General features: G+C 32.2%; 1 protein-coding gene across 2 annotated transcripts; it reads left to right on the top strand.

The window, feature by feature from the left end:
• The first annotated feature begins 85 nt into the window (after positions 1 to 85).
• On the top strand, positions 86 to 25473 carry LOC126909043 (homeotic protein labial-like). Of its 2 annotated transcripts, none has more exons than XM_050691402.1 (3): positions 86 to 161; positions 10341 to 11199; positions 24249 to 25473. In XM_050691402.1, the coding sequence occupies exons 2-3, from the start codon at positions 10350 to 10352 to the stop codon at positions 24701 to 24703; spliced, it is 1305 nt and encodes a 434-aa protein (XP_050547359.1). In that variant the 5' UTR covers positions 86 to 161; positions 10341 to 10349; the 3' UTR covers positions 24704 to 25473. The 2 variants fall into 2 exon arrangements, with proteins under 2 accessions (XP_050547359.1, XP_050547358.1); XM_050691401.1 differs by lacking the exon at positions 86 to 161 and adding an exon at positions 5421 to 5700.

Genomic DNA, 25473 nt, shown 5'->3' with positions numbered 1-25473 from the left:
CCATATCGGACTTCTATACGTTCAACGCACAAAACTCCCTAGCCTCTGGTCCGCACACACATTTCCCTCTTCGACGTACATTGGAGTGTACACATAACCACTTCAGCTGGCAATTTAATAATAATCACAGATGCTGGTGACACTACGAAGCCGCTAAAAATGTGTGTAGTTATATTTTTTTGGACAACGATCATTTTAAGTTACAGTAAAACATTACAATTTTTAACCATTTATGTGTAACATATATAATTTATAATACACTATTTCTTTTTTTGGGCAGGTGTAGGGTAAAACATTAATTATTATTCTATTAGACGGAAAAGGTAATTTTATTTTTAATATTTTGCCAAAGTATGGCCTTTTTTTGTACCCGACATTTTGAGAGACACTTATTTTTAAGGAATATAATATACTTATAAATATAAAGTTCTATCAATATTTCGCTTAAATCGTGTATAGTTTAATGGTTAATTTTTTTACCAAAAATTGGATAGAAACTTCAATGTTAAAATATTTCTAGTGATCAGCTAGTGATTGATCTTTGTATTGTGTTAACATATTAACACTCAGAAATTCAGGATAGTCTAATTAGTGTGAAAAAAAACCTTGGCGTTCTATGAAATCCGTCGAAACTAATAAAAATTACACGTCAATTCTTAACGAGCACATACTGTGATATGTTTACGCAAAATCTAAGACCCCCAGGGTGTACTGGACATGTTGGATCTCCCAATGAGTGTGTGAATTAGATGTTAAATACAGATATCCAAGTAAATTGTATAATGTGTAGGAACCGGATAGTTACCTGCAGTCGAGATGTACGCGTGAGTGGTCGCTGTCAAGTTAACCGGCAGCGGCGGAAAAGAGTATTGTTATCTGTTCTAATGGCACACACGTACACCTTTGACACATTATTGACGGGATTCTTCTTCAATAACGTCACATCCCATGCAAACGCACATAACAGATTGCATTGTTACACGGTATGCCTCCAGAGAATGACGTCTGTTTGAGTAATATTATATGTTTGATTTATAACTTTATAATATCATTTCGATCCGTCGGCTATCGTTGAATTTTCGACACTTTAATAGCATTAAGTTCAATAGGACCAGATTGTTTTTTAACGTCTTGTATTTGGCGGAATGCAAAATTTAAACGAAACCGAATTTGTTGAACAAATTTAATCCTTGCAGAATATCATTCCAAAATAAGCAAACAAAGAACGATGACGAGAGAGTCAAAATGTTTTCAAAATTAATTTTTGTTTTATTTTACACTAGTTATAGTTGGATACCTTAAGAAGTCGACAAATGCGTGTGGTCCAGACGACAATCTTTCGTTTTTTACCCCAGTGTATTAACAATGTAAACATATTGTCGGAAAAAATATTTGTCCCGCGGGAAAGCTTATATCAATTGGTTGTTTTCCCCTTTGCATACGTGTAGGCTCAGAGACTGGACCGTATCGAATTACAAATACTTATTGGAATCGCCAGGTTGTGGGACGAATTCCTTGGGGATAACCGACAAAAATTGCTGGTCATACTAAACATCACGACCGAAAAATTCCCAAGAGTGATAAAATATGGTTTTCTTGCAATGCATACAAAAAGGATTGTCGTAGCAATAACATGGATAGTACAACACGAACTAACGGTACTCGTGTAACCGATGGCGTTTGTTTAATAATAATGACATAATCAATCAGCCGTTTAAGTTCTGGAAATTATCTTGTTATTGAAACATTTGCTTGTATTTTATGTGATTATATTATGCACCGAGACGTCCAACTATACAACACACGCGCAGTAGTAATAGTTTGAATGGTTTTTTATAAGTACACGCAAATATCTCAATAATTTTCAAGGTTAAATCGTACTGATTTAACCGAATAGTGTACTCGACGCCAAGTTAAATTTTTTCAAATCACAAAGTATTACGTTTTTTTCATAATTACTTCATATAAAACTCATAAAACACACGAGTGAATATCTGTGTATTATTATGTACTTCCAGAGTTCAAAACGGCACAAACATTATTTCGTTTTTTTAAAAATACATTTACAAATCTTTTTCCAATCCGTGAAGTCCCAAGTGTTTAACTGTAAAACTTTTGAATTCAACTTTTAGAACAAATTGAATCAGAAGACTTTTAATTTCAACCAATTGGTAGAATTCTCTGTAAACTGTATTCGAAGTTTAACTTGAAAAAGTTTCAAACCGGCACAGACGTCATCTATGATTGTCCCGTACGAAGAAAGACAAGCCAATTTGTCAAGACTAACTGCGGGCTTACTATAATTTATGACAGTCGGTAGACCCCTTAGGCGATCATCGGTGTTTCTCTTAATTATACCCGATTATATAAATATATATATATATATATATATACTCTAATGTTAAAAGGGGTGTTTTCGTTTAATTAACACGACACGATTACTTAAGCGATGAAACTGTTAATTTAGATTGAAATAATGAGAAAAAGGGTGTACCATGAAAATTAACATGTAAACGTAATGGACTCGATGTTCTAATGATATTTCTTAATATAACGTTCTAAAAACTAATATATTTGGATAGGTAAAAAAAGTCGATTTACATTTTTCACAAAACATTTATTTAAAGGTATTTTCGAATTATGACTTACAAGAATTTGGTTTTGTTAAAAGAATGTATGCTTTTTTATGTTTCCTCGAAGAATTATTTAACTTCTTAATAATTTTTTAAACAGTACATGAAAAAATGCATGCGTTATAAAGAATCTATAATAAAAAAAACACTCACACAAAAAAAGAAAAATATTGAAAATGAAATTATCTACAAATAAAGTATAATGCAGCTTAACAAAAAACTTGATATACGATTTATTAATAAAAGAAAAACGAGCGTCATTCATTCTAGTTTTCATCTTTACTCTCTTCAAAATTGCAACCGATATCGCCGTCTACATCCGCAGCAAAATCGTCGCACTAAATTCACTGAAATTTTTTACTTAGAAGAAAAGTTTATTTGTTCTTCCCTTCTACTTTCATAGTTATCATTAGCTATGGCAGTGCACGTCATTCAAATAATGTTTTACTTCTGGTTCATTGTGGTTACCAAACTCATCAGCAATTTCATACAGTGCATTGATGATCTAATATTTACATGGTCGATACAGTAGTTCATTTTTTTCGGAGGAACGATACGTTTAACGATAGAGAGAGTCGCCATTATTGCGACGTTAATATAAAATTGGAACGTTATGAGGATTTTCTCGTCATTAATAATACAACATTTAATAAAATGGTAGAGATACTGTAACTATGTAGACTGCCAAACTAATTTACAATAAATAACCATTTTTATAACTTAAATTTAATGTAATATTAAAGCATTTCATAAATACATATAGTTGTAATAATTTATTATTTTATGTTATCTCAGAGAGAAAATAATACAAATATCAATAGACTAATATTATAACATTTTGTGTGTATTGTTGTAATATTATGTTATTTCAGAGAGAAAATAATACAAATATCAATAGACTAATATTATAACATTTTGTGTGTATTGTTGTAATATTATGTTATTTGAGAGGGAAAAATTGCAGCTAATACAAATATTAATAGACTCGTCTCCATAGTTTGACAGTATTAGGAAAAGAGTCGTTTTGTAGTCTATCGCTCTCATATCCGTCGTCGCCGTTATAATCATTATCAGTTTATGAAACGAATAATTCACCTCCAACTGATCGTTTGTTCGACGACTTTTGATCTTTTGAATGACTTGTATAACGTTTATTTGACTTTGAACAGCTCGAAAATAATTGAGTTAAATAAAATGTTTGAGAGAGCACTAACGCTTTTTTCAAAGATTTACCGTATTCTTCTAGTTTACATTTAGTATTAGAAAATGTAGGAACTTCTTTAGACGCTTCTTTTTCAGATATAATATCTTTAATGTATTAGAAAATTGCATTATCAGCTTTTTTTTTTAATTACAAGTCAATTAGTTAATTATGTATGTTGTTGATCATAATGAATTATTATTTTTGTACAACAAAAATTATTCAATGAAAAAAAACCAAACCTTCTTAGCTTCGCATCGAAACTAAAAAAGGTTCTCAGTTGGTTTGAATAATTTTTCTACGTTTCACATTATTATGCTTCATTCTAAGTCAATTTTCAATTATTTTTTTTACTTAAAAAAAATTTATAATAATTAGATCTTGGAATGTTTAGAGAACTATTTATATATTCGTATAATCTGAGTGATCATAAGTGGTTCTAAGTTATTTTTGGCCGGTTGTTTACTACAGTGAATCATTATGTATGTTATATCATCACTTAATTTATATTAAGGTATATTCACTGGATTTTCAATTAACATCAAATAGTTTTACAACATAAATTATGTATAATAAGTGGCCTGAAAATTCAGGTTTCATTCACAATTAGCACTTGAAGACATGGGTATAGTTTGAACATTTGTCTATAGGGACTGTAACCCTATACTATTTTTTTTATTAGTCTGGATGGCAGTGCTAGTTGACAGATTTTCCACCATATTACGTCGTCTTCATCCACATTTAAATGCGATTTATCTGTAAGGGAATTAGGGCCCCAATCAAACAACTCTAATCATAATAATCCTTTTTGGCTGCAATTCTTTTACTTTACGAAAATTTTACGGAAAACATGTATATTACTTATAAATTCAAACTATTTGAAAATATAAGACTCCGTCTAGACTGTTTATTGTTAAATTTTTCGCATTACACAAAAGACGAACAAAGTCGTTAGATTTTGCATAGTTATTGACGCACAAATTGGTTCAAGAAAAAAAAAATGTGATGTATTGAATTAGTCAATCGGCAGGCTGCAAACTTCAGCATTAAATATCCACAATAGTGTTGTGCGCGATCGGACCGTTACAAAGTCGGTTTGCATTGTTATGGCGATAAAAACATGAAATAATTTTTGGAAATTCACACTCTCTCGAGGGAGGCTCTATACGTAAAAGCCATTGAACGCGCAGCCGATAGGTCTCCTTGTAAATCCGACCTATACATCAGGCCTATTGTGTTGTTAAGGGTAGCTGTACACAAACACGCGTCGTGGAAATGGCACTGGTGCGGCAGCGGCTTTCCCGCGGTAAACACAATAGACCAAAGTGGGTCATTGACAACGTGAATGGGGCTGTAAACACATCATGGACGTGGCCCGCGTGCAAATGCTGCGTCTGTGATTGGTTCTCGCCACGTCCCGGGGTAATCGATCATCGCGAAACCCTCCTGTGCCACCCGGACGCCTGCTGATGCTGTGCACCATGGACCGGTGTCCACCCATTGGCCGGGCGTTTCGCCACCCATCCGTCCGCGCAGACTCCTCCTCCGCCGCCGAAGCCGCGTCCACGTAGCAAGCGACGGCCACGCGTCCACTAGTCGCAACGGATGCAACCAGTTGGCACCAGCTCCGTGTTAGTTCGCCCGTCGGTCGTTCTGTCGATCGGATACATTTACACGAACTTTGCGAGTGAATCAAACTGTTTTTTTAATCAACTGCATTGTATATTTTAATGGTGAAACATTAAAAAAAAAAAAATCTATAATATTATTTGTCATTAAGTTCAGATATATCGTTCGCGGTGGAATGCGCCGCTATTACTATTGGATAAAGTGATGATATCGATGAACAGGCCGATTATCTACCAGGTGAGATACGATTTTTAACAATTCTTTCATACTAGCGAAATACAATAAAAGGCACTTAAAAAAAATACCATTTAACTTTATTTAACTAGAGTTTACTTTTTTAATTATATCGCCGGTTGCTTAACTTAAATGTGAAAAAAAAAATAACTACAAATATCAAATAATTAACACATTTAAGAAAAAAACGTAAATCTTAGAAGACTTGAATGCTTGTAACTAAGATTTGTTTAAAACATTTATAGATAATTAGTGCCATTGATTTGATTATTAAATACTGCTTTATAAAATTAGTTTTTGATAGAGTTTTACAATGTAATTCTAACAATAGAGTTTAATAAAATTTGAAAGTAACCGAAAGTTTTTTATAACAAAAATAATAATATATAGTTTATATACAGTAATATAACACAATATTATATTTTATTTAAGATAATTGAATGAATTATTTATTAGAAAAAGACCCTATTTGGAATGTTTGTAAAATGTGTTGTATTTTTATCGGATTTTTTATAAAAATTTTTTAGAAATCACGTTAAAATGTTGACATTAAATTTATATCAAAATTTGCTATAGTTTGTTTTTATATAAATTATATTATAATAGTTAATGTATAATTTATTAAGAAAAAACAGTTTTATTAATTATACATCGTGATCATTACTATTGGAAGTTATCATTTTTAATATAATTTAAGATTTATCTACTATTAAGTAGTAAATTTCTTATTCAAAACAAGTGTTCAAGTGTAAAATTCCTTGTTAAAAAATAAAAATTGTCTAAGTGATTATAACAAGGGTCAAATTTCAAATTCTAAAAACAATTTTAAGTTAAAAATGTAAATGAATATTTCATTATTTAATCATAAAAAATAAATGAAAATGATTAAAAGATATTACTTTGAATGTGGAAAAAATTCTTAATTTGAAGTTAAGACTTTGTTTTTGTAGTTGTTTCAATTAGTGTTAGTAAATATTATTGTAAAACTTACAAGTTTTTTTTTAATTCGAATATTTTTAATAAAAATTACTACCCTCCGCGCAAACAAAAGTTTTTTTTATTAAAAAAGTTATTTTAATGGCTTTGAAAACACCATGTGCTAACGATTTCACAAAGTAACATTGTAACATCACTTAGTCGTCGTCAATGACACTCGTTGTGCTCTTGTATGTCAATCTGGACACATAATATTACTAAACAATAACATCGGACATGAATTTACAAGATCACGAGACTCCTAAAAAAGATCACAGAAAATTTTAATGGTTAATTGAACGGACTATTTCAGAAATCTGTCAATCGCTAAAATTAAAAAATGACTGTTCAATTTTTTTTTTTCAATATAAATAGTTCAATGCAGATACCAGTAAATTATTGTTTTTCTGTCGTTATTTAAAAGTTTTTAAACAACATACAAGTAGTTTATAGTTGTTGTATCACTATTCAGATATGCTTAACACAGCCATTTTGTTAAGTGTGTCAATTTAAAAATGCAATGAAATATCAATTTTATCGCGAAAAATGTTTTCTGATATTAATTGAATACTTTTTTATTCATTAATATTATTACCAGTATCGTGAGACCATACAAACATTTGGTTTTAGTTTCTAATGATACATTTTTTTTTTGTTCTTGTACTTAATCTAGTACTAAAAGATTATTATTCATCGATGTCGTGATTTATTTAATCGTTACATAATTCTGAAGTATTTATTTATAGTTTTGTTGTACGAATCGTGTTTTTGTCTACTTTGTACTCTGAAAATTTACCATCGTCTGTAGATTGTAATAACATTTCTTGGAAGTTTGAGCTGACTTTTTAGTAATAGTTTACAAAGTAGTGACATGCAAGGAATATATAAATAAATAATTCGTAAAAAGTATTTCAGAAGGCAAGTTTTTATACACCGCAATGTTTTTTCATTGTAAAAATGATAACAATCACAATGATATTGTTAAGCTCTGATTTTCTAACTCCGAATTTTCAAATTTGAAGAGAGTTTTGATTAATTAATAATTTATTATAATCAATTTCATTTTTTTTTTTATTTAAAAATCCTCTGATGAAGTTTCAAATTAAATACAATTAATAATATTGTCAACCATTGTTGGTTTTAATTTATTACTTTGGTGGTTATGCAGAATTGTAAATAATCTCTTACGTAATACAACATTAAATAAAATAACTATTTGCGTGAAATTGTAGTGCGAGTGTCTTCTTTTTTTCACTAAAAATTCAACTGAAATGAATGATATTATATACAGTTCAGTTTTTTTAATGCATAATACATTTTTTTTTTTTTATTCTCTCAAAGACGTAGAAATTTACACCACTGTACAATTATAGTCGATATTATTCAGTCACCTTGCATCCTAATTAGTGTGCAGTGTGTTTTTAATAATGACAATATCTAATAGGAAACCAGATATATTTGTAAAAGACCAATCAGGTTATCCTACAGTCTTTTACGCCTTTTTTTTAAAAACGGGTTAGCCTATTGGCATAAGAAGATAGTCCATTTCAACTGACTGAATTAAATGTTGAAACGGTAAAAATATTTTATAAAAATAGTTTTATGTCAGCCGATGTGATCATCTTGAATGTTAAAAATGTAGTAATATTTGCGAATCTTTTTTGGAATTATTTTAAAATAATTTGACCAAAAAATGATAAAATAAAATTTAATTTAAATGAACATATATGTTTATTTAAATCGCACATATATTTTTTTTTAACAATACAATATTGTCGTTTTACGGCGTAAGGTTTTAACTTGAGCGTCAATCAATACTACTTTTTTATTGCGATAACTAAAGAAATGCATTACGAATAAATATTGTTTGTAATTTTAAATATTATTTAAATTAGATGATAGGGAAACTTTTGAATAAAAATGAAGTAGGGACAATAGTTTTTTGTATGTTATTTGTATATGAAATTTCTACATAAAAAAATTGTATATAAGCATACTATTTAATGATTTGCTAAAAACTAGTTGAAATAGCTCAGTTAGAAAAAAAAGTTAATATAATAATCATCCAGTACAATACCTAATGGGATTACCCTTTAAAATATGTTTACACTCAAATTGTTTTAAATTACACGGTAAACCAAATAAATATTGAATAATACATCGAACATTTCCTAAAGGAGCAAGTAGTTACTCATTTTTAATTGCTTAGTACATAGATAGTTCATTTAATCATTACCTAAATTAAGCTAAGATACGTCAATTTACTCCATTAAAAACATCATCGAGCCCGACGGTTGGGGCAAATGAAGGATTCGACTTTTTCTAATGAATTAATAATTATTAAAATAATAAATAAGAATTATTTTGCTTTTTACCAATTACTCTCAATATATCAAGTAAAATTTCTGCCAAGTGTTAAGTTATTGTAGTAAATGTTCTTTTTAAATATAATGCTTAAGTGTTTTCAATTGTTACATAACTCTTATTAGATAATATATTTTTTTAAATTTAATTTAAAAGTCTGATTATCAACTCAATTTTATTTTTGTTTTTAATAAAAGAATTTAGTAGCAAATTTAACAATTTTTGAATACCACTAAAATCATTTTTTTGTTATTATGTCATATGTTGAATTATTAGCATTTAAATATAGAATAAGCTACATAATTTAAAATGATAATTTTTAGAAACTGACATAGTTTTTAAGTCATAAATTTATTGAATATCAGCATAGTAAAAATACTAAAACATAAATGCCAATGACGTCACGTCAATAAATATTCTCCGGTTATAATATTAAAAGTTATATGTAATTATATACGTAGAAATTAGTTTATGAACAGCTATAATATTACTAAATTTTTAACAATCTTAAGATGGTTTTTTGTGTTAAAAATATAATCTTAATAGTAAAAAGCATACAAAAGCAAACTCACATGACATGTTTTTTTGAAAATATATTTATTTCTCAATAAAAATGTTTGTTCTAAATTATTGTCTAATTTCCTGAAGATACTTTGGTGTATTTTTTTGTCAAAAAATATACTTTGCAATAGACAAGGAATGCCATTTTTAAATATTTATCTCTCAAAAATTTTCCATTACATGCAAAACTCATTTGTACTTCTAAGTTATACAAATTTTCAAAATTAAGTGTTATTTTAATTAAATCATCAATTTAGCTGTTTAAAGTACATTTATGATGCTTGCAACTGTAAAAATAAACAATATTACATTTTTAGGTACTTGAGGCGATTTGAATATTTCGGTGGGTCACGCCGATTAGTCATTTTTATGATTATTGACTAAAATGTTTTGTTGTATAGTCACTTGTATTTTTATAATTATTTTATAAGTAACACAGAAGGCTTACTTTTATAATAATTTCAAACATATTTTATTTTTTACTATGCAAGTTTATTATAACATTCTAATGTATGTGTTTGAAATCTGATTGGATTTTTACAATATTAATATCGTATAAAATGAATTCTAGTGATTTAATATAAAAAGTGAAATTCCAAACAATGTAGATTGGTTTGTGATACGATATGGTTCGGTAATCCAAATTTTCGTCAATCCAATTATAAACTACGAGCAAACTTTTTAGTTTTTCTTATTGAAAATTGTGCCCGTGAAGATATTAATGTTTTTAAATAATTTTTTAGACACCTAACATGGGAATGCACAACTCAAATACTTGTGCCGCCAACATGTACACGCACTCGATGGGTGACGATTATTATGGTGGACTGGATTACGATCCACAGTGCTTGGGAAGGCCGCCACTGGACACTTCAGTGTACGCCGAGTGCTATTATCCTAAGAACGGTACGTCAGATTACAGGACTTACTACAGCGACGCATCCGCCGGTGGTGCGTACGGGTCCGATCCGACGCAGCAGCCTACCGACGGTGGTTACCATCAAACGGCCGCTGCGACAGAAGCGGACGTAATCATCACGTCTTCAGACGGATTGAGTTACACGAATTTGGACTGTAGTGTTGGCGGCGGTACCGTGACGGCTAACATTGGACACCACAGTCACGATTACGGGGCGTACGGTACTGACGAAGTTGGATATGGAAGCAAACCGTATGCCAGTTACGGCCGTGAAGACACCGAGTCTTATTGTGGTACATCGGTGGACAACGCTTTTTTCAATATGCACTTGAATCATCATCACCCTCACCATCACCAACATCATCACCTCCACGAACAGCAAACACCGCCGGTGACAGACGAACGATGTCCCCGTATCAAACAAGAAGTTACTCCCCATTGTTTTGGTGCCCAAGACAGTTCGTCGCCTTATCAGGACACGGCAACCTACCAACAGCACCAGATTAGTCAACCTCAACATGTAGTTCATCAACAACACTTACACCAACAACAGCAACAGCAGTGCGGACAAAATGGTACATCTCAGAATCAGCTTCAGCACCAAAAGCACAGTTCTGTCGCGCCAACGGCGGTGCCAACATACAAATGGATGCAAGTCAAACGAAACGTTCCTAAGCCAGCGGGTGAGTTATTTAAATTTGTAACAGATACTTTTTTCATAATAAGATTATCTAAAAAATGATCGCGCAGTATGTTGTACATATTACAAGTGAAAATATTGGATTTTCAGTTAATGGTTGAGACATGAGTTTAAATTTCTTGTTTACAGTATTTTCAAGCACGAATAATTGAATATTTAGCATTACCAAATAATAGCATTTATCAAGAAAAAGAAAAATCCATTAATTCTAATGGAGAAACTGGTTGGGATGCTTAAAGTTATTTCTACATTTTAATATTTAAAACTCGAGTAAAAAAATTGATCATATTAATGGCTAACACAATAATCACTATATTTACATAGTATTTTGTTGGTGAAAATTGAGACTATGTGAACAATGTCCAATCAACAGAGTTTTACTAGAATTTTAAAAGGGCTTTTAGAATTGAAATATCGTGCAAAAATGATGACAGTAAAATTTAGCTTATTATTTTATTTTTAAATTTCTTACGTTGTTTGTACTATTAAAAATAAAAGTCGGCAGCTTTTTAAAACTCTATTGGCGTTATAATTATATACAGTACGGTCCAGTCGCTCGAATGAATTAATTTTAAATAGAATTATATCGAAACGACTGTAGTGCCTCTAGTGGAAAAATGATTATTCTTAAAAAATGATCAAGTCTCTATTACACGGATAACTGCATAATATATATCATAAAAATTCAGTATTTTTAAGGTCAAGAAAGGTGGCAGTTACATTAATAATTTTCTGTTATAAGTCGTGATGGGCTCCAACGAATAAAGTCAATCGAAATACTGATTACTTATTCAAAAAACTCAAGTTGGAATAATTGGTGTCGTTTATTAGATGTGTCGTTCGCTTATGACGTGCAGTTAATACTATTCAAATGCAAAGTTCCTAATGAAAACGCGCAACGAACACGATACGAGTGTGGCCGGCAAACGTTATTTTGTCAAAAACCATAGAGAACAGTCATTACTGCGCGAGACAATATTAATGTCGTTTTCAGAGTACCGTAGAAAATAATAGTGTGTGTACCATATTATGTGAAAACAGTACTGGAAAGGCGACGTTTTTATTGAATCGATCGGAACGCGGCAGCGGAAGCGCATCCCAATAATTGGCTGTTAACGACCGCATGGCTTATAAGCGAAGCCATCGTTTAAAAAGTAATTGAGCGCAATTGTTAAACCCTTTTGCCATCACGGCGCGTCGTACTTAATCTTCTTGCCGGCCTATCTCATTCGTACTCGCCCTCCCTGCGCGGCAATAATTATTTTCCCCCTCTCGGTTCGAAATCCATTTTTCCGGTCAATCCTTTCGAACGACTTCCAGTACGTTATAACGCTCGAACCGTGGGAACACAAACATATACGAAAAAGGTATGCGGTGGTCACTAGTTTAGAGGAGTACCATGTTACACAACCGGGTTTAGGGCACATCAATATTTTGTGCAAATAAACATAGAGGTAATAGGGTCACGTGCGACGAGTGGTCGCAATCGTTTAGAAGATGTTGGCCAAAAATATTTCTTTCGTCTTTGTCATTATTATTGTTACACGAGTACACCTTTACGGGTCCAACAAGAATGTGGTGGTACGTTAGCCGGCGGCGTTCCGTTCCTTCGCGACGGGACATCGTCGCGGATAAAAACGCGTTCCGTTTGTTTACCGACGGTACAGAGAGACACCACGGATAGAAAGCGAGAGGGTTGGGAACGGTGTGACCACCGCAGGAAGGAGTGTGGTCGAGAATATACAATATGTACGTTTATGTCACTTTATTCCCGGCCGAGTGACGTGATCCGATTTTCACAATGAAATGGCGTAATCGTATACATACGCACACACAGTCGTCCCTTGCTGACCAAACAAACCGAATCGCTTGTACGCGTTTCATTGTTGTCGGTTGGGCAATGACAATGGGGACGTCCCGTCACGTGCAGATAACAACACGTATTTTTTATTACACTGTGGCCGCAACACCAAACCGTATCGACATCAATACCGCTGGTTGTAATTGGCCAGTAGTCCACAGATTCAATCGTTTTACCGCTAATTAATCGAGTCAACATTGGTTTGACAACGCGAGTGCATCGGCTGATCTTATTCGAGTAATCTTTTTGAAGACTAAGAGAAAAAAATTGCCGGATTTTTTTTAACGGCCGAGTCGTGTGTACAAAGAAACAGCATTATTACTCTACCGTTGATAATTATATATGTTTTAATTAGAATCAGCCACTCGGGGGGATAGTGCCTTTTTTGAGTATTAGGATAACCGTAGGAAAAAACGAAACGAGTGCACGCAAATACCGCTTGTTTATTATATTTGAACACCGCACTTTTTAGTTTTAAATTACGCCCGGGTTCTTATAAACGTCATTTTCGGATAATGGTCGGACGCGTAATTATTATTTTTTTAAATACGGACCCTTTTTGTTGAGAATTCCATTTTATTTCATCGGACCAGAATTCACGTTTTCGATTGGATCAAAACGTCCTATACTCTTACCAAAACTGATGTTTTATTACACGACGAAAAAAAGCAAAGCTGTATACTTAAACAAAAGCACTTTGACACACTACGAGTAACCGAAAAATAATGAAATATTTTCAAAATTCGTTTGAAATCGTCAAATAATATTGAATGACGTTCCGCATTGATAAACACAATTGAATAGAAGGCGCACATTGTGCAAGTGACCTATTCACCCAATACGACGATGTACATTATGTCATACTGACATGATATTTTTATTTGGCTAATCTGAGTATTTTAATCGCGAATCTCATAATACGACCACCCGCATAGTTTGACATCAATAAAAGTATGACAACCTGTTGCGAGTGCGTGTACGGCTCAAATTTGAAACATATCGGTAACGTAGCCGAGACACTGGAAAAATTCATCGAAGGCGCGTACTCGTACTAAGTGTGCCCGTGGAAGCCGTTTTTTGTGTACACGGACGGTTTTATACGAGTTAATCGGTTAACGTTTATTCTGTACATTAAATCCAATTACGCCGATTGTGCGACAATTTAGACGTTTTAATCGATTTTTTTACTCCACTGGCATAATATTTATGCCGTTATTGTTCTAGTGAAAGCGCACCGTTTGAACGACGTCAAAGTATTTTTTTTTCCTCTATTATGATTTTGCTTTTGACCCCAACTGAACCGGTAGGCTCGCATTATACACGCGCATGTTTAAACAGACGGCACTAACGACACGGCGATTACGGGGAGGAGAGGGGCGGCTGCTGGAAACTCGAGTCGACACCCCGGAAAGTGAGACCCTCGACTTTTACCAAATGCCATTAACCAAATTGACTGTGGACGACTTGCATAGCCCACAAACAAGACACTGTGAAAAACGCAGTCGGGATCAGCGCGACGACCCGACGGCCAAGTGCTTTTAGCCGAACAGCAGCGTTTGTTCGGCTGACACGTTATTGTTATGTAAACGACCGCGCAAAGTGTTGTGTTGCAGAAAGGAATCCTCGCAAATGACTGACCGACTTTGGCGGTCGATAATTCATTGGCCGCGGAAAAATCTCCACTTGTCATTTACCCGAGTCGGTCGATTGTGTTACATACAACAAACCGTAAGGACGCCACTGCGGTTGTTTTACATATTTTTCCACGTGAGTTTATTTTTATTACGAAATCGACAGACAAGCGGACTCGCTTCGAACATTAGTCGGGTGGCCTCGCGTTGTGTGCGTAAGCGCACCCCGACTTTGCTTATCGGTTCGGTCCATCTGACAGGCGGTAGACGGCGGTGCCGGTGGTCAGGGCTGTCAGGTGCGCACCGCAAGTATGTAAAAGTCTATGTGTGTGTACACTTTAATTTTAGAACATTTCACTGCCACAACTCCTCTGCGTCACAAGCGCAACATTATTGTTGTGTTCAAATACACACGCGGTACTCGGTAGCGTATAGACCGCGCAAAGTCACGCGAACCAGTGTCGCACGAATTTTTATTAAATTAAAACGAATCCACCAAAAAGTAGTAGTGCTCTAACTAAACAGTAAAAAAAAAAAAAAGTCGCCTGAACCTTTTTTTTTTTGTTATTCAAACAAAATATGAAGAATAAAACCGTTTGGATCAGCACGTGAATGCAAATCGCCCGACCGGAAATAAGACTGCCGTTGTAAAAGTACGATCGTAAAAGCTTTTATGGTTTACACATAACATAACTATTTACCTGCGTACATTTTATTGATTTTTATATAATGACCTCAAAGTGTACCAGATTGATATATACAGCCAATTAAAAAGAATAATTAAATTGTAAATAATTGCTAGTACACATTTGACTGTTAAAACTAACAGGTGTTGTGGAATAAATGGCCGTTACGACAGTCACACATGGCGCGTTGTGTGGCAACACCTCTTAATTTTAACATCGAAATTAGCGACATCTGCCAATACTAATGGTACATTGACGTGTATCATTTTTGCATCTCTAGTGCTAAACTGGTTTGTCTCGTCATCAATGAGATTCAATTCTAATTACATGACCACTACGTAAAGTGACTGAGTTGTGCACTTTAACGTTTGACACGCGTACCGTTTGAATTTCGTATGTACTTCGTGTCAGAATTGTGTAACAGCGAAAGCGCTTAACATTTAAACGTTTATTAATTTCGGCAAAATAACAACACAAAAACATTAGCCCAAAGTGGTTGCTTATGATCGAGCAGTTAAATTTTGTGTTAAAAAAATTATAATAATTTATCACGTACCATTTTTTTGAGTTTAATTAAAAATCACTTGCACAATTTTCACGCTACACATATGCAGTGGCTACTGTATGGAATAAATAAACTATAAGTAGTGTTTTAGTCTGCACTCGAGTGAATATTTTTCAAATATCATATACGATAATATCGATAACCTTCTTCGAGTTTAATTTATTTCGATCGCCACTTTTTGGATTCTATATACATTATCGAGGTGGAAAAAACGATTTTTTCTTAGATGTTTTCGTGACAACACTGAGAATAACAACTACAGCGGTGATGTAAACGCTATTGACGGTTATAAATATTATTTGTGTTGTAATTTTACTTGGATAAGAAAATACTCAGATTAATTGTTTACTGTGCGGTGAGCCTTTTAAAGTATCGATTTCAAATCAAATACAATTTTTACTTCAACTGTAACCGCATAAAACGAGTAGGTGTAACCGACAGACCGGCGACCACGTAATAAATAATATTATAATATGAACGACATTAAGTGATACTCCGTGTAAATTAATCACGGATGATTATATGACAACACTAGACTTTCTTAGGTTATTAATTTTATTAAATGTTTTTTTTATTTTTATTTTCTTGAAACCAGTTAGCTCGTGTGTAAAATTGTGCGCATATTTTTTCATCTGGGACGCCATCCGAGAGCCATCGGTGACTCGCCAAATTGCGTGTTGTGTACGTGGACTGTCTGATACGCTTACGGGCCATGGCGCGGTGGCTACCAGCAAAACAACATTATCATCGACATTAGCGTCCGACCGTAACAGATGATCGGAGCGGCTACCCCAATGGCCGTGTAAATAACAGCGATATGATGTCGTCTCGGTGTGTGTACACCGTACACTGTGTGTTGGTGAATGTGTCGTTGTCGGACTAAGTGCTGCGTTCGACAGTCCAATCCAAATATGATGACGACGGCAAACTGGTTCTCGAGCCGTACCAACGTTTGACGCGCGCATTATAATGTTAAACTTGTCCCGGACGCACGCGGGAGAAAAATGATAACACTGAAATAATGTAAAAAACATATTCATATATGAAAACACGGGCATTTTAACATATCATGTCATGAGAGTTCACCACGACCGCGGGAATGTATAAAGTGAGTGTGTGTTGTACGTCATACCGGACGGTGGACGCAGTCCTAGATAAGGCCAATGGAGAACTTACGAGCGACTTGAAAACCGGACGCCGAGGGAAGCTGGCAAGATATCTGAACAACGTACACGTCATATTAACGGCGCAGTGCCATGTACTTTTCCACTGTCGTCGTCAATTACAGGCGCCACGTTTCACCGTATAATACCCGACGGTTATTCAGATTAATTCGGTTCTCAGTGGACACCCAACCGAATTACAATAATGAACACCGAGCACATTCGTATTGGACCGATGCCAGTCGTATTAGATTTCCAATATTTTTCCAGTAGTCAATTTATTAAAATGTGTGTGACTGCCGTTTGAAAAATATATCTACGCGAAACTGATTAGCGATCTCTTTAATAATAAGTTTTCTCGTGCGTTTATAATAAAAAAAAACATTGATAATATTCAACAAAAAGTAATAACACAATGTTGCTAAATTTTCTTGACGAATAAGTACATCACACATGTTTTGAAATTTTGTTTTTAATCGATTAATAGTTAATTGTCTGTCTCATTTGTAAAAAGTAATATTGGATAAAAAAAAAGTGTTTTATTTTGTACACAATTCATTATACACCTATTATTTTCGTTGTTACTCGTAAAAAATATAAGAAATAAGTAATTAGTGCCGATGATTTATAATTATTAAATAATTGTTAATTCATTGAGCGCATAACAAAAACAATTGTTTATCAAAACACTACTTAAGTCGTCATATTTCATGCATGGGAATAATTTTAAATGGCTAAACGAGACCACATTATTTTAAAAATTAGCTTTATCTCCCNTTAAATGGCTAAACGAGACCACATTATTTTAAATATTAGCTTTATCTCCTGTCAATCAACGTAACCCAAGGCAAACCAACACTCAAGCTCAAAACATCCGCGCACCCACCTTCATACTTCTAATCGGTTCGATCTGTGTAATATTTACTTGACATTTGGCCTCAAATACTATTCAGTACTCGTGTGTTTGATTGCTTAATTCAAGCGTTATGATATTCGTATTATAATAGATGTCGATTTTGTAATGTAATTTGCAATTATCATATTTGCATTATTCCATGCCGAAATTTGCTAACTAAGTTGTTATAACAACGTACAAGTTAATATTATTAAGTGGCTTGAATAATTCATACCAATGAAATATGATCGTATTTGAGATGTTTATCAACAACGGGCGTTTTTGTATTCGGAGAAGGCCGTCTCTGCTTTTCTTTTTTGTGGTCGATTAATAAAATTAATCAAAATTTTCTAAACGCCGTAGAGAACTATGGGTTTCTATTAAAAAAATATATCTTTAATCTTGTGAGCGCAGGACAACACAGCAAGCCTACGTAAGTGTGGGACAGTATTTAAATGGTTCACTGTACACAACACCTCGTAAATGGTGTTCAATGACAAGTACAAAACACTTTGCACTTGATAACCGTCTGTTCATTTGTCACGACACGATTGGATATTTTCTAGCGGTCGGCTCTAATGGAATTTTCGGGGAATATGTAGACAGTCAGACGGACCAAGTCAGTCCACAAACAATGCATTCAACAGGACACGCATTCTGAAAATGCCGCGATCGATTCCCTCGGGGGGACCCGGTCGAAAAATGCATTGGCCACAAGTCCCCCGCGCGCACACATAAGACGAACAAAATATCGCCTGTCAAAACATTACACGGCGCTCATAAATAAAAGTCCGTATTTAGAGTCACCTGTTGGACGTGTTTCATGTACCGGGTGGTCGTTGGAACGGTGACCTTGCAAAACACAATTTCTCAAACACTATTGTAATCCGAACGCGTTTTTAAATATGATGACCGTGATCGGTTTCCGATTGGCGCACCGAAGTCCGTTTACAAAAAATAAGTATTTTTTTCTTATTTAAAACTAATAACGCCGTCAGTAGTGCAACTTTTAGGTTTAAATTATTACAGTGAAATATGACGCGGCCCATACGACATCCGTAGGCTCAGATTAAACAAATACATTTCAATCGACTTTGTTTTCCTGAACCATCGCCTAGCACCGAGTGTTAAATACACTCTACAATTGACAAATATCGTTAGTCAGCACAGTGTAATATGAACCGATTACTATTATCATACACGATATCTGTTGTCGCCGTGTCTGTTAATGTTGTAAGTTCGTGATGAACGGCTATTCGGAGGGATCATTGCGCACGATTTGGAGAATAGGTCGTTTCAAAACGCGGGCCGGCGATATTAACAAAAACGAGAGAAAGAGATCAAGTGGGCGTCGAGAGAAAGGGTTTCGGTTGATTATTTAACGGGCGCGCGGCACAAGTGTGAGATGCCACGCAAACACACACATATATCCTATTTTTTCTAAAGGGTTGTGATGTATCGCGTGTCAACTTAACTTTAATTCGACGTTATTAACGCCCGTGTTTATAAGACACGTTCGTTTCATTTAAGGGCAACGTCAGTCTTTATCCTAAAATTTGTTCAGGTTATTGTCGTCTAACATTTTTACACCAAACGTCATTTGGTAAATGTTCCTTTGGGGTATAAAAGTTGTTCATACATTTTACGTTTTTAATAAAATTAAGTTCAAACATAATGCAATTTTACTTCATTAAAAAACAATTTCGATAGTGAATATTGCTTAGATTTTTCTGTACTGAAATTGTTTTGTGTTTAGCTGGTTAATTTTACTCGTTGTACGTGTGAGTGCTTTGAAGTTTGATATTAACTTGAAAATATTTCTGCCGTCATAAAAAAAATTACATTGTAATAATCATTGTCTTGGCTATGTAGTTTTTAAGTTATTTTTCGTGTAACCAAGTAAAATGTTTCATATGTCATCACTAAACTTTTTGTTTCATTAAAATGAAATCGTTTTATGTTTTGTTTCGATTGTATGTATTAATTCCTTAATTTTCGAATGAAATATATTTTTATATCTGTTTAATAATTTATATAAAAAAAACCAACAGTCAAATAAGTTTATTGCTTAATAGCTTGTATGTTTTCTATTTGTTATAAATTTTTATTTTTCGCAATTACATTAGCTTTTCCAGCATGAAATATAAGCGTTTTGAATTTGAAATCTAAAAAAAATTGTTATTTTTAATTAAGAAAAAATTAAATGCTAAGTTTTAATAAAATGTATAGATTTAAAAATCGTAAATAAAATAAAATTTCCAGAAGATCTAACGTTAGTCTAGAACGCTTGTTTCGATTTATGTCCACCCAGTCATCAATCACAAACAAGGTATATTAAAGGACAACCATCCCCTAAGCACAATGTACATTTTCTTTTGACTTTTATTTGTTATACACGTATCAACTGAGGGTGTCAGTGCTGTGGGAGTACAATTCCCCCGAGAGAACTGCTGATACATAAACGTAGTTATCGGACACGCCACTTTGAGGTGTACTTAAAAAATATATTTAGACGCACAAAGTGTAAAATTCCACTGTTTGCTGGTAAATTTAATGTAATCGCTTTGAAATCCATGATAATATAAAATTATAATTTTACCTATTTATAAAGAAAAATTATGAATACATTTTGTTTTCTCAGATTCTGAATAATATAAAATCGGACCAACGTAATTTGAACATCACCCTAAAGGTACTACTGAACTGTCGTTTGAATAATGAAAAAACCGTGTAGTATTTGACAGGTTTGACCATTTTATTTTTTCCATTTATGGCTCCTAGATGTTTCCAGTATTCTAATGAGTCCGGCGTTTCTATACACTAATCCGACATTGATGCTCTTAATATTTTGATCGTCTGTGGGCTTATAAAACACGATTTATTTTTCAAATCGATACTTACAGTGACCTGTATGTATACAATCTTTAACGTACATGGCTGTTGTCAGATTACGCGTTTATGATATACATCGTGTACTAATAAATAGTCAAAACAAATACAAGTGCACCCTTTCGTCTCAGATGTGTTGGCCGTGATAATCAAAACAGTATATCACAAATTTACATTTGATACCACATGAGCCACGAAATCACTTAGTTTTTAGCACTTATAAACCAATAATATGAACCAAAAATCCAAAAATATGCAACAAAGAAAATTAAATATGAATTATTTTATGAATATTTTCACATCTTTAGTTAAATACTAAACAAAAAACCGTACTTTTATCATAAAATTTAATACAAAATGTTTAAAAAGATATAAAAAAAAGTTCTAATAAGTATTAAGAGCAATTCTCAATTGTAGTAGGCAGATAATTATTGATATCCTATTCGATTTTCATGAACATGATGTAAACATTTAGTAATATTAAAACCACATACACCTTCAATTGTCTTAGTTTTGGTTTATAAACCACGAGGTATTATAAGTATTCATACGCAACTTTATAATTTACAATATAACTATGAGTCTCAAGAAAAAAATTATGTACAAAATTTAGAAAAGCATGTCTAGAAACACTTTTTTTAATTTTACTGAACAATAATCTCATAAAAAATGTTGAGATAATCTATGTTTTCTTTATAATTATAACATTTTCATGACTTCTAATAGTTTGACCATTTTTATTGCTTCTTTAAAATTTTAGCATTTCTATGGTTTCATTAAAATCTTTGCATTTCTATGGCTTCTTCGAATTCGATAATTTCTATGGCTCCTTGTATTTTGTACACTTTTATGGCTTCTTTAAAATTTTAGCATTTCTATGGTTTCATTAAAATCTTAGCATTTTTATGGCTTCTTGTATTTTAATAATTTCTATGGCTTCTTGTATTTTGTACACTTTTATGGCTTCTTTAAAATTTTAGCATTTCTATGGTTTCATTAAAATCTTTGCATTTCTATGGTTTCATTAAAATCTTAGCATTTTTATGGCTTCTTGTATTTTAATAATTTCTATGGTTTCTTGTATTTTGTACACTTTTATGGCTTCTTTAAAATTTTAGCATTTCTATGGTTTCATTAAAATCTTTGCATTTCTATGGCTTTTTGATTTTGTACACTTTTATGGCTTCTTGCATTTTATACACTTTTATAGTTTCTTATAATTTGATAATTTTTATGGTATTTTTATGTTTTGTACATTTCTATAGCTTTTTAAGTTTCTAAATAAAAATGATGATGATAAAAATATTAAAGATTTTTAATGACGGATCACAAAAAATGACATTAAACTGGAGAATGTTTCTCAAATGAATTTAAATCTCAATGTAAAACTATTTTGTACTGTTAGAAAATTCAAAGTTTTTAGAATGAACACTGAAGTAACTAAATATGAACTCGGTGTATACAGAAAGAACATTTGTTATTATATTCTTAGCACTTGTATTATACACGTTGTATTTTCATTTACTTAATTAGCAATACATTTTAACTAGCATAGAAGGAGATGCTAATAAATTTTTTTTTGTGACAATTGTAAAAAAAAAAATTATACATGATCTGATTTTCTTGGTAATTTAATATAGTACGGTATAACACAAAAAAAACAAAGTATGCAAAATAGCATTGCAAACTCAATAGGTGTATTAATATGCAACTTAACATTTTGTATTTAGACTATTGGTTTTTAAAAATAAATGTAAAGCATACAAGGTATTCTTTGAACCTTTAAAAATATATGTGCAAATACTTGAATTATGAGCATTGCAGTAAAAAAAAGATACTTATGCTTTTTAAAACAATTGATAGCATTATATTTTGCGTATATAAAAGTAATTATACAACTTTAAATTTATATATTAAATGATATTTATGTAATTAACCTACTGTAATTATAATTGAAAATATTTAGCGAAAATCAGTTCTGGCATAAGAGTTTTGCTAAGTAAATAGTTAGAATTTACCGGGTTAATATTGTTTTATAAGATGAAACCGTTATGAAAGTATCTATTATTGAAATTGATTAAAGAATTTTTAGTTAGATATATTTTCAAATTTATTTTACAATCAAAATCATTTTCGATGTTTTACATTGTTAACTAAAATAATAACCAAGTAACAATTATTAATTGAAAATGTGCCAGTGGGATTCTTATGCAAGTAAATTTTATCTTAATAAAAATAAATCACTATAAAATATTAATATTTAAAGGTTTTTACTTCTAGAATAATATTTATTTACTTTATAGGGGTATTTAGACAAAGTGAATCATTTATAATTTTTAAAAAAAGTTCCTTTAACTAATTACAGATAAATATAAAATTAACTCCAACAGCAGAATTTAAAATTCGAGATAATTTTACTATATTATTATTTATTAAAAAATGTTTGTCAATAACACTTCATACTCACTTTTGCTTTTAAACTAAACCTACCCTCTTTGTTCAGGCTTTCCCTATTATATGAGAAATAGACATTGAATTTCTAGGAAACATTTCAATTCGTTGAAATACAATAATCTGATTGATTGTTTTTTTTCTGTCTTACTTTGTTTCCTAATAAATAAATTATAACTTACGAGCTATAATTTTTCTTGAAATATTTGTACTTCAAGATATTAAACTGCAATTACATAAATACAAATACATATTTTTTGTTAGTTAAAAGCAACTCATATTCTTTAATGTCTATGTGTTACAACAATTTACAAAAGTTTACTCATCGGTCACTTAGTTTGTTTACCGCCAAAATAAATAAACTTTAAACGTGAAAACACATTTAAAGTTTTTCGGTCATTGCAAAGTAAAACCAAAGGGAAACGTTAAAACAATTCTTTTAGGGCTGCTGCTGCTGCAAAAAAAATCTAATATATTACTTAGATTTTTCATAAACATCTTAGGACAAAATAAAATGAGCTATACTTTTAAAAAAAATGTTCGAATTTTCACATACGTCTACTAGAAGATTTTAATGAGTACAATGTTAGGAAAATATTGACAATGAGTGATAAAAATGTTATATTTGTATACGAATGTTTGTTACTTTAAGTCTAAATTACATTATGGGCGTGTAAAATTAACATGCGCGTTAAAATTCCATATTGAGGTATGGAAAAATGTTTGATAATTTTTTTCAGCGAAATAAAAAATAAACACATATATTATGGCAGTTATTGTATTAACGTGTACATAGGAAATGTATGAATGATAATCATAAAATGTTGTCAGATAAATTAAGTTTTATTTGAAATAAAAAAAAAAAACTTATGATTGACTTTTATCTTTTAGCACTGAAAACCGATTACAACCAAACTGCTAATGCGACGTTTGGGAGTACGGCGGCCGGACTTATGCTTGGCCAAGGTCATATTTCCGACAATAGAAGCGGACAACAGCTGATGTTGAACCAATCGCCGGTGACCAGATCACAAGTGATGAACGGAAACGCGGCGCTGCTACTGATGAACAACACGGGCCGTACGAATTTCACCAACAAACAGCTAACGGAATTAGAAAAAGAGTTCCATTTTAACCGTTACCTGACGCGAGCAAGACGGATCGAGATTGCGTCAGCACTCCAACTCAATGAGACTCAAGTAAAAATATGGTTTCAGAACAGAAGAATGAAACAGAAAAAACGACAACGTGAAGGATTGTTACCGGTGGCTCAACAGCACCAGCAAGACATGCACCTTAGTGGAACGAGCAGCACCAGTAACTCTCCAACTGCTTCAAATGTCTAAAAAATGCGTATTAATGTTTACAAGTGCGACGAATCCAACGTTTAAATAGCATAATATACAAATATTACACAGATATATCAAGCATTTCCATGTTGAATCCATTAAACGTTCAATTTTTATTACAAAAAGATCATTAATTTACAAATCAATTTGTAACATTTACAATTCATTTTCTAAAACCTATTCAAAAAAAATTACTGTCGGCTTTATAACAATTGTGTCCTTGATACTTCGATTTAACTATTATAGCGAACTACATTTTCCTCGTACCATCAAAGCAAAACCAATGTAACTATTAAATTTTTTTATTAACAAGTCCAAGATAAATTGCTTGTCACTTGACATTTTCTGTTTATTGATTAATGAACTTTTTCGGTGCAGAAAATGATCTCTCCAAATCATCTTTCGAAATTCTATTAATGTTTTCAAAAATATTTTAAAAACTCAATGTAGTTAAAAGCTCGTTATTCTGTTTATATCATTCTAAGTTCCATATATTAAAAAAAACAGTTACCATAAAATGTGTAAATATTGTAGTAAAATTCTTTTAAATAATTCCTAAGTACTGAATTAACAAAAAAAGAGAACACTTGCTTAAGACAAATGATCATTTGTAAAGATTGCACTTTATAAAAACCGTTAGTTTATTTTTGAACGTCTCTTTATAAAAATTGTAAAAAGATAAACGTCATTTGTATCTTAATAATAAATTTGGTAAAAGCGCTATCTAAATTTATATGTTAATTATTGGACGATAAAATTCCATAAAA

Source organism: Daktulosphaira vitifoliae, unplaced genomic scaffold, assembly GCF_025091365.1.
Source record: "Daktulosphaira vitifoliae isolate Bord-2020 unplaced genomic scaffold, ASM2509136v1 Scaffold_86, whole genome shotgun sequence".
In the NCBI taxonomy this organism is placed as follows: Eukaryota; Metazoa; Arthropoda; class Insecta; order Hemiptera; family Phylloxeridae; genus Daktulosphaira; species Daktulosphaira vitifoliae.
This window is presented reverse-complemented; position numbering and strand designations above follow the sequence as displayed.

Coding starts and splice junctions, on each gene's coding strand:
- LOC126909043 (XM_050691401.1), top strand. CDS start 5,668: ATGATATCGATGAACAGGCCGATTATCTACCAG. Junction 5,701..10,340: donor ACAGGCCGATTATCTACCAG/GTGAGATACGAT, acceptor ATAATTTTTTAG/ACACCTAACATGGGAATGCA. Junction 11,200..24,248: donor AAACGTTCCTAAGCCAGCGG/GTGAGTTATTTA, acceptor TTTATCTTTTAG/CACTGAAAACCGATTACAAC.